This window comes from Ylistrum balloti, unplaced genomic scaffold (assembly GCF_031769215.1).
Source record: "Ylistrum balloti isolate Yb309-2 unplaced genomic scaffold, AGI_CSIRO_Ybal_v1 Utg370372, whole genome shotgun sequence".
Lineage (NCBI taxonomy): Eukaryota > Metazoa > Mollusca > Bivalvia > Pectinida > Pectinidae > Ylistrum > Ylistrum balloti.
Window position 1 is genome coordinate 199,835 of NW_026782261.1, and position 11,937 is coordinate 211,771.

Here is an 11,937-nt window from a genome sequence, read left to right on the forward strand (position 1 = left end):
TAGTTTGAACGTGATTGAATTTATAGTTAAACAGTAACTATTTTAGAAATGAATTCCATTTTGTTGATATATAAACCTATCTCAATAATTTATCCCTCGTTGTTTTCAAAGACTAGGGAGTATTAAGCTGTATAATGTTTGTTACGTACAATAAACCATTTGGTTGTGGTACAATTTGTGTTTTATACAAGGCATTTATAATGTAATTACTTATAAGTACTTATAATGATTTCATGTAAAGCGTGTTATACAGACTGTGTTTATACTGATGTAATGTAGCACGTCTTATATAGACTGTATTTATACTGATATAATGTATCACGTGTTATACAGACTGTGTTTATACTGAAATGATATCTCAAATGTTGTATAGACTGCAGTTATACTGATATGATGGATCACGTGATGTATAGATTGTATTTATACTTATATGATGGATCATGTGTTATATAGACTATATTTATACTAATATGATGTATCACGTGTTGTAAAGACTGTATTTATGCTGATATAATGGATCACGTGATGCATAGACTGAATCTATATCTATATGATCAAACACGTGTTATATAGACTGTTTTTATACTGATATGACGTATCACGTGTTGTTATAAACTGTATTTATACTGATATGATGTATCACGTGATGTCTAGACTGTATTTATACTGATATGACGTACCACGTGTTGTTATAAACTGTATTTATACTGATTTGATGTATCACGTGATGTAGAAGAGTGTATTTATACTGATATGACGTATCACGTGTTGTTATCAACTGTATTTATACTGATATGACGTATCACGTGTTGTTATAGACTGTACTAATACTGATATGAAGTAACACGTGTTGTATAGTCTGTATTTATACTGATATGACGTATCATGTGTTGTATAGACTGTATTAATACTGATAAGATGTATCACGTGATGTATAGTCTCCATTTTGGTATTCATTAAATAATGATTATGATGACGTGTTGGTATTTACTTGTTGTTTTTTAATGCTGCAAATGTCCTTTGAAGAACATTTTTGCTGTAGGCAGCGAGTGCAAATCTGTCCGCTGTCTCCTGCTAGACGGATAGGCTAAAGGGTTTTCACACTTCGGGTGTTTTAAGTTTACACGCGATACAGGTACGATCACAGAACCTCGATATCACTGATTACGAGCAGCGCCTCACCTGACGATGGAGGGCGCTCACCTTTATATCTGATTCTGTAAGCAGATGAGCGTTACAGCGGGACGGCAGTGTACCAACAGCATTGTATCAGCAGTATAATAAATGTTCCCTATGAAATAGTTCCTGGCATAAATCATTCATATTTAATTCACATTTGAAATCCTATAAGTTATAAAACTTCTCCCTCTTGCACTTGACTCCGCGTATGTGTCATGTCCTGCCTGGGACACGGTACACAGATCATTTATATTTAATTCACTGGCATATAAAACACTACCCGCATGCAATCAGGGATGTTGATGTGACATATAACGGACGGAATCTGGACCAGAATCAAATCCGGCGGTAAAAAGCTCGCGTGTGCAGTTTGACGAGATCTAACTTGGCAAGGTCCGTAGGACCAAGTGCCAAATGAGATCCCCAGGGCCCCGGACTGGACGGCCCTGCCCACCCCATACATTTTATCAACACATGCGTGGATTTGATTTGTAAAACAGTAGCTTAAATAATGTACGATTTCACAAAGATTTTCCTGAATTGGTTTTATAAGAATAGAAACTTAAGGTACTTTTAACAACAACAACATCAACAACACCAAAACACGATCTCCGTTGGCCAATTACAAAAGTAATGCCATTCCCAATCTGTGAGATACTGATTTTAAATAGCATCTCATTTTCAAACTATTAACTCGATTATATACTTTTTACCCTGCAACTGGCGCTGCCACTGTAGGAATACACCTGCCAATACACCTGCCACTGTAGGAATACGCCTGCCATTGTAGGAATACACCTGCCACTGTAGGAATACACCTGCCATTGTAGGAATACACCTGCCACTCTTACTTTTGATGTATTTGGCAATGACGGAATGCAGCTGTATTTTAGCACGTGCCATAATTCGACAGATTACTTTTAAAAATATAGATAATCGTTGAAATAAGCGATTTTACATGTTGTAATGAACAGGTTGATTTATTAAAATTCATACAATCGTTGTCATATCCGTTGAAGTTTGAAACTACCTTTCTGCGCGGAGTAATTATTTTGGCATACGTCATAGGGCAAAAATCAGCGTACGTCAACGTTAACACAGAATGAACAAAAAATCGGTTGAAGTTTTAATGGAAAAACGTATCAAATACCTTCAAATACAAGTCGCATTTTGCCTCGAGACAGAAAGATAAAAGTTGCTCGTCAGAGGCTCACCACTTTTGTCTTTTCCCTCGCCAAAATGCAGCTTCAATGTAAGAAACTGACCATGTATTCTATATTTATCCCACAACTGGCGCTGCCCTTGTCGGAATACACTTACCACATATATTTTTGCTCTATTCGGTAATGACGGAAAACAGCTGTATTTTAGCACGACTGATTACGTTTAGAAATATAAATATTTATTTAAATAAGCAATTTTAAGTGTTGTAATGAATAAATTGGTTTGTGAAAATTCATAAAATCGCTGTTATATCCGTTGAAGTTGGAACTGTTTCCATGCGGAGCAATTATTTTGGCGTACGTCAACGTCAGGAAAACACAAATTGAACAACAAAACTGTTTACGTTTCAATTGTCTGATTTTCAATCCATGTTGCAGGATAAATAAAATACATAATCAATGTCTTAAATATATGGTGTAATTAGGCTCGGTACAGAAAGACAAAAAGTGGCTCCTCAAAGGCTCGCCACTTTTGCCCTTTCTTCACCCTCGCCAAAATACAGCTTAACTTTAAGAGACTGACCGTGCATTCTCTATGTTTGTTGAAAATGAAGCTTGAGACCCCTGACAACATGTTCTTTGTATAATAAAGGAAAGGTCATTTCATATGTTCCTAAATCAAGAGATATACAATTATTATCATTAAATATCAAAATCGCTGCTTTAGCAAAAGCAGAAATATTCATCAAACTAAATAGAATTCGAGATCCTTGCTGAAAAGTGTTTAATGATTTGCAACGCATTTGAATATACTGCTTTTCTTAGTCTATAATTATAAATCAATAACAACTGAACTAGATAAATATTAATGTATAATGATTTAACCAGATATATTTTGATATACAATGATTTAACTAGATATGTGTTAATATATAATTATTTAACTTGATATGTGTTAATATATAATTATTTAACTTGATATGTGTTAATATATAATGATTTAACAAGATATATGTTAATATATAATTATTTAACTAGATATGTGTTAATATATAATTATTTAACTTGATATGTGTTAATATATAATGATTTATCAAGATATATGTTAATATATGATTATTTAACTAGATATGTGTTAATATATAATTATTTAACTTGATATGTGTTAATATATAATCATTTAACAAGATATGTGTTAATATATAATTATTTAACTTGATATGTGTTAATATATAATATATATATGTTAATATATAATTATTTAACAAGATATATGTTATGATTTATAATATAGATTATTTAATATATGTGTTAATATATAATTATTTAACTAGATATGTGTTAATATATAATTATTTAACTAACAAGATATGTGTTAATATATAATTATTTAACTTGATATGTGTTAATATATAATGATTTAACAAGATATATGTTAATATATAATTATTTAACTAGATATGTGTTAATATATAATTATTTAACTTGATATGTGTTAATATATAATTATTTAACTAGATATATGTTAATTTATAATTATTTAAATAGATATGTGGTAATATATAATTATTTAGCTAGATATCTGCTTACTTATAATTAACTAAGAAGATATCTGTTATAATTGTATAGTTAATCGCATAATCAGCGAGAACGCGTTAATATCAATTATGAAGAATCAAACTATTAATACGAATTAAACAGACGTTAGGTTATTGCTAAAGTCTTATATACAATAGAAAGAGAGTAATAGACAAACCCAATGAACCCCTTTCCTTACAGATATTAACAGATATCAATTCCATATCATCACAATATTGAAATAATAAATAATAAGATAGATACGACTGAATGAATTGCTTATCATTAATAAATAACTCTGAGCCTTTTTGATGGTTATCAGTAGATTTGGACGCCAACAAGCAGACGGCTTTACTTTGCTCCTAAGGTATAGTATCTACTGTGTCTTATGAACCTTTTAAGAAGCCTGTTATAGAAATGACTGCATCGAACACATAACGTAGCAATATTATTCAGGCAAAAAACATTGAAACACCAAAATGATATAAAATGGTTACAGGGTGTCTGATGTTTACAACGGTATGTACGGTAAAGTAACAATTCTTATGATAAAATCCGAGGGAAATTAAATATCTATTACATTTATCGTCAGTATTTGTCGCTTTTTTCACTCACTTTACAAATGGTGCACGTCAATTATTTCACAAACATATTTCGAATACGTTTCAACCGAAAAGTATCTAAACCTTTAGCAAAGGTGTTTAGAATTGTTGATAAGTAACAAGGTGAATCTATAAACACCATACATGTACAAAGATGAAATTCAAATTAATTTGCGTTAAGGCTCTGTGTAGCGGTGACGTTACCAGTAATTGTCAGCGTAAAATATATTAAACCAATCTGACAAATTTCTATCTAAAACGCCTTTAAAACTCGAGCTCGATAGTGATTCATGTCGTTTAGGTGTCAGTAGTGGGAACCGAAGAGACCGCAGATCTCTTGTAATGAGGGGATATATTCCTAGTAGCCATCTGTTCTGAACGAAAATCCTTTATACATATTTAATGTCCAAAACAGCAACGCATGAAATATGAATTTCTGATTTGAGGAAAAGACCGCACGTCGTGTGAACGTAGGGCACATTATAAGGCGGTGTATCCCAAAGCACTACAACCATATAATTAATACCACAACCACTTAACTAGCACTAAGAACAGTTAAATAAAACTACCACTAGTTCATTAACACCAGACAAATTAATTAAATTAAATTTTACTTGTATGATCAGCTCCTAATTACCAACCAACACATCATGAAAACTATCGATGTGTTATTATTTTCACAAATATCAAATATGTTGTTATAGGAATTTGTCAAAGCCACTGCATGATAGGATCAGTTCACTATTGTGTAACCCTGTGTCTCATTGGTATATAACAGGGTCAGTGATGTGTAACCATGTGTCTCATTGGTATATAATAGGCTCGGTAATGTGTGACCCAGTGTCTCAATGGTATATGATAGGGTCAGTGATGTTTGACCTTGTGTCTCATTGGTATATAATAGTGTCAGTGATGTGTGCCCCTGTGTCTCATGGTATATTATAGGGTAAGTGATTTGTGACGCTGTGTCTCATCGGTATATAATAGGGTCAGTGATGTGTGACGTTGTGTCTCATTGGTATATAATAGGGTCAGTGATGTGTAACCATGTGTCTCATTGTTATATGATATGGCCAGTGATGTTTAATCCGGTGTCTCACTGGTATATAATAGGGTCAGTGATGTGTGCCCCTGTGTCTCATTGGTATATAATAGGGTCAGTGATGTGTGACCCTTTGTCTCACTGGTATATAATATTGTCAGTGATGTGTGACCATGTGTCTCATTGGTATATAATAGGGTCAGTGATGTGTGATCCTGTGTCTCAAAGTGATGTGTGTTAGTAATGTGTAACCAAGTGTCTCATTGTTATATGATATTATCCGTGACGTGTGACCCTGTGTATCACTTGTATATTATAGGGTCAGTAATATGTGACCATGTGTATCACTTGTATATTATAGGGTCAGTGATGTGTGACCCTGTATCTCACAAGTATATAATAGGTTCAGTGATGTGTGTCAGTAATATGTGACCCAGTGTCTCATTGCTATACAATATTGTCAGTAATGTGTGATCCTGTGTCTCAATGGTATATGATAGCGTCAGTGATGTGTGACCCTGTGTCTCATTGGTATATAATATGGTCAGTGATGTGTGACGCTGTCTCATTGGTATATAATATGGTCAGTGTTGTGTGACGCTGTGTTTCATTGGTATATATTAGGGTCAGTGATGTGTGACGCTGTGTCTCATTGGTATTTAATAGGGAAAGTAATGTGTGACCCTGTGTGTCAGTAATATGTGACACAGTGTCTCATTGTTATATAATATGGCCGTAATGTGTAATCCGGTGCCTCACTGGTATATAATAGGGTCAGTGATGTGTGCCCCTGTGTCTCATTGGTATATAATAAGGTCAGTGATGTGTGACCCTTTGTCTCACTGGTATATAATATGGTCAGTGATGTGTGACCCTGTGTCTCAATAGTATATAATAGGTTTAGTGATGTGTGCTAGTAATGTGTAACCCAGTGTCTCATTGCTATATAATATTATCAGTGATGTGTGACCCTGTGTATCACTTGTATATTATAGGGTCAGTGATGTGTGACCATGTGTATCACTTGTATATTATAGGGTCAGTGATGTGTGACCCTGTATCTCACAAGTATATAATAGGTTCAGTGATGTGTGTTAGTAAAATGTGACCATGTGTCTCATTGCTATACAATATTGTCAGTAATGTGTGATCTTGTGCCTCATTGGTATATAATAGGGTCAGTGATGTGTGACACTGTGTCTCATTGGTATATAATAGGGAAAGTAATGTGTGACCCTGTGTCTCATGGTATATTATAGGGTCAGTGATGTGTGGCGCTGCGTCTCGTTGGTATATGAAAGGGTAAGTGATGTGTGCCCCTGTGTCTCATGATATATATTAGGGTCAGTGATGTGTGACCTTGTGTCTCATTGGTATATAATAGGGTAAGTGATGTGTGCCCCTGTGTCTCATGATATATAATAGGGTCAGTGATGTGTGAACCAGTGTCTCAGTGCTATATAATAGGTTCAGTGATGTGTGCCCCTGTGTCTCATGATATATAATAGGGTCAGTGATGTGTGAACCAGTGTCTCAGTGCTATATAATAGGTTCAGTGATGTATGACGCTGTGTCTCATTGGTATATAATAGGGTAAGTGATGTGTGCCCCTGTGTCTCATGATATATAATAGGGTCAGTGATGTGTGAACCAGTGTCTCAGTGCTATATAATAGGTTCAGTGATGTATGACGCTGTGTCTCATTGGTATATAATAGGGTAAGTGATGTGTGCCCCTGTGTCTCATGATATATAATAGGGTCAGTGATGTGTGAACCAGTGTCTCAGTGCTATATAATAGGTTCAGTGATGTATGACGCTGTGTCTCATTGGTATATGATAGGGTCAGTGATGTGTGTCAGAAATATGTGACCCAGTGTCTCATTGTTATATGATATGGCCAGTGATGTTTAATCCGGTGTCTCACTGGTATATAACAGGGTCAGTGATGTGTGCCCCTGTGTCTCATTGGTATATAAGAGGGTCAGTGATGTGTGACCCTTTGCCTCACTGGTATATAATATGGTCAGTGAAGTGTGACCATGTGTCTCATTGGTAGATAATAGGGTCAGTGATGTGTGACCCTGTGTCTCCAGAGTATATAATAGGTTTAGTGATGTGTGACCCTGTTTCTCATTAGTATTTAATTGGGTCAGTGTTGTGTGACGCTGTGTCTCATTGGTATATATTAGGGTCAGTGATGTGTGACGCTGTGTCTCATTGGTATGTAATAGGGTCGGTGATGTGTGACGATGTGTCTCATTGGTATATAATAGGGTCAGTGATGTATGTCAATAATATGTGACCCAGTGTCTCATTGCTATATAATATGGTTAGTGATGTGTAATCCGGAGTCACACTGGTATATAATATGGTCAGTGTTGTGTGACGCTGTGTTTCATTGGTATATGATATCATCAGTGATGTGTGACCCTATGTATCACTTGTATATGATAGGGTCAGTGATGTGTGACGCTGTGTCTCCTTGGTATATGATAGCGTCAGTGATGTGTGGCCATGTGTCTTATTGGTATATAATAGGGTCAGTGATGTGTGACCCTGTGTATCACTTGTATATAATAAGGTCAGTAATGTGTGACCCAGTGTCACTGGTATATAATATTGTCAGTGATGTGAGTCAGTAATGTGTGACCCTGTGTCTTGTTGTTATATAATTGGGTCAGTGATGTGTGACCCTGTGGATCACTTGTATATAATAGGGTCAGTGATGTGTAAACCTGCCTCATTAGTACCCTATAATGTCAATTACCTTTAACCCTGTTAAGAGTGACAAAACAAGGTAAGTAACTTATATTGAATATACAGCGTCCGTAATGTCAGTTGTTTTAAGAATGTACAATAGACAGATACGTAATTATCAGGTTCAATGCCAGAAGAATAGGACACAAACTGCATTACGCATATGTTTCGTTGTTTTAGAATTATCAAGGGACCAAATTCAAGAAACCTAGCGGGCAACTAAAAAACCCAATACTGGCCGAAACATATATGAAAACCCTAATCGGGAGGTTAGGTGTATTTACGCTAATCCTAGATGGGGTAAATGGACTAACCCAAAATCTAGATGGTGAGGTGGACTAACCCAAAATCCAGATGGGGAGGTGGACTAACCCAAAATCTAGATGGGGAGGTGGACTAACCCAAAATCTAGATAGGGAGGTGGACTAACCCAAAATCTAGATGGGGAGGTGGACTAACCCCGAAATTCAGTGACTTTATCTTACGTTTTGTATTTAGAGCGTTACTCCTTAAACTAACTTTATCACATTGTGTTACAACCTTCATCATTTGCTAAATATCAATTTTCGAATAAATCTATGACGCTAATTAGACATCCAGATTAATAATTTATCCCAAAAGGATGAAAACTAACACATTCTGATAAGGTTCAAGCATTGTCATTGAATAAACAAAACATTGTTCACAATGTAAAAAAATTGACAAGTGTAAGATATCCCCTTTTGTACAGTATTTCATATATATAACACAGTCCACATGTATCAACATTTGAATATATTATGTGTACTTGTCAAGGACACTATCTGTATCAATCAATATCATTGTGTATTTAACATTATAACAATTTGTAATCGACAATATCATTGTGTATTTAACAATATAACAATTTGTAATCGAAAATATCGCTGTGAATTTGAGAATAATTTTATGGAATAAAATTATTTGTTATCTACAATATCATTGTGTATTTAACAGTATAACAATTTGTAATCGACAATATCATTGTGTATCTAACAATATAACAATTTGTAATCGACAATATCATTGTGTATTTAACAATATAACAATTTGTAATCGACAATATCATTGTGTATTTAACAATATAACAATTTGTAATCGACAATATCGCTGTGTATTTGTGAATAATATTATGGAATAAAACTATTTGTTATCTACAATATCATTGTGTATTTAACAGTATAACAATTTAGAATTTGCTCTGCTGCCATTCGCCGAAAAGGCCTCGGGAATCAAATATATTATACATCTTTTAAAAAATCTATTTCCATAATAATTAGATATATCTATGAATCTATTAGTGAAATATAAAACGGTATCATATGGTTTGATTGACGTGTTGAACGATTTTGATGCCATAATGTTTCTGTTTAAATGATTATCGCCAAATATCAGTGTGTTTATGAACGGAATGTATATTATATATGTACATGGTAAGCAGTGTCGTATTGATCTATCGACATTAAGGTATCCAAAACGGAGTCTTTATAATCTATTTTTTATTGTGAATAGAATATAAAACGGTATCACTTTAATACAAATCCTGTTATAAATGGTTGACAAGTGTTCACCGTTACTATGTGTAAGGATGCGTGTAATTAATGATTACCAAGCCGCTTATCTCCCCAGCTACTTATTATAGACAATTTTCGTTTGAAAGTGAGATTATCTGGATGTACATACAAGTCTTAGTGTAATAACATTGAAACAACCTACCTATATAATCAAGGATGTCATGTTGAAAATAAGGCGCCTCGACGTCAACAAAACTTGATTTATTAACTGGACTTGATTTATCAACCTAATTCATCAACTTCATTCATCAACCTTTATCAACATGATTTGTAGAACTAATGATGTTAACAATGAATCGTGACTGAATACTGCTGTTAGTTTATAGCTGATGACTAAATAAAGATATCGTTAAACATGAAACAACGTTCTGTTAGCTACATTGTATTATATAGATCTTAGCCACGTTATAATCTTAACCTGTTTATAACATCTTAACATGTTTATATCATCCTAATCTGTTTATAACACCCTAACCTGTTTATAACACCCTAAACTGTTTATAACACCATAAACTGTTTATAACACCTTAACCTTTTTATATCATGATAACCTGTTTATAACATCCTTACCTAGTTATAACGATAGAACTTATAGATTTGTGTACCGTTGTGTCTTAGTTAATAAGTTAATAAACATTATAAAATGATATTAAACAGAAAAGTCATGATAAAAATAGTAAGTCCTGAAATAACTATTGAAGTGTACTGCATTTGTACTGTTGTGAAACAGTGTTACGGTCCAATCCTTAACAGTGTAACGGTCCAATCCTTCAATGCAGAATGGTAATCCAGATTTCATCAAAGATTTTAAAATTGTATAGCAGACCAAGAAATATAAAATACGGAGAATAAATTAATCAATTAATTGATTTAATTGATAAAGATTTCAGATAACTTTTCACCATATAGACTTTTGCGGGAAGAATAACTACCTGGTATTCGTTATTTACGAGTTTTTAACAACGTAATGAATCATATCCTTATGTTATCAATCTGTAATAGTCACCTCACTTCGGACTGTTATATTAACATCCAGCATTTCAAATCTCAGTTCAGTCGATATCAAATTGATTTCAATTCATGAAATCTGAACTTAAACAAATTGTACGCATAGAGTCTGGAGGTATATTGAGCATAAAATGTTTCACATGAAACACTGAGGCGTCCATAGCGACCCATATAACTGTCAATTATATTATTACACGGAGTTGGTGTTCAACGCTTAACTCCACACATATCCCCCAATTTGATAATTAATTTGCCGTTTCTGTGGCCTGGATACAATTAAAACAAAATGATCGCACAGTTATCTGGAATGTGATAGCTCCAGTATTACTACAGGTATTTAATGTCCTATGGTTGAATAAAACACAAGGTATGTGACAGACATCACATGACACCTCTGTGTCAACAGTTTTCAATGGTGTCGGCTACAAGACTCAAACTGTATCCATATGAAAAGGCTTATTAGAAAGTTCAATATAAAGGAAATATACCTATGCATTATATAAAACACATGGAAATAACCATTAACTTTCTATGCAAATTTAGAGTTAGCTACATTAGAGCCAGATAATGAATTAAACTGCATCATTCAGCAGCTATTTCGTCCTTCTAGGACTCGTGGTGCTAGTTGTCCAAAGTGTTTATATTTAAGAGATCTAAGAGGATTCGGGAAAATAGAAAGAGATAATTAAATTTTACCTGCGGATATACGCTGAGGAAGGACATGGTCGGACTTTGAAAGGGACGGGCGTCTTTTTGAACTCTTCACCATAAACGAGCGCGGCATTTTGCTGCCGATGTTAACTGAAGTGAACAAGTAAGTGGTCCTGGTTCTGGATGTGACACCTGTGACCCAAGGTCCTGATTCTGGATGTGGCACCTGTAACACTAAGTTCTGTTTATTGATGTTTTTGTCTCCGTTGAATCGTTAAACCACTTTTTCCAATCCACTAAGTTATGGGGACATGACACTTCTTATCATGATGATGAGAGACTGAAGTCAAACAGTAACTAAAA

The 11,937-nt window shown here is 34.2% G+C and overlaps 1 protein-coding gene across 1 annotated transcript in view; it reads right to left on the reverse strand.

The window, feature by feature from the left end:
* LOC132554034 (zinc finger and SCAN domain-containing protein 2-like) overlaps positions 1-11,707 on the reverse strand; it is a 54,579-nt gene extending 42,872 nt beyond the window's left edge. Inside the window, exon 1 of the mRNA XM_060218332.1 lies at positions 11,620-11,707. Within this exon, the coding sequence (XP_060074315.1) occupies positions 11,620-11,707 (88 nt within the window). The remainder of the gene's footprint in view (positions 1-11,619) is intronic.
* Positions 11,708-11,937: the final 230 nt, after the last annotated feature.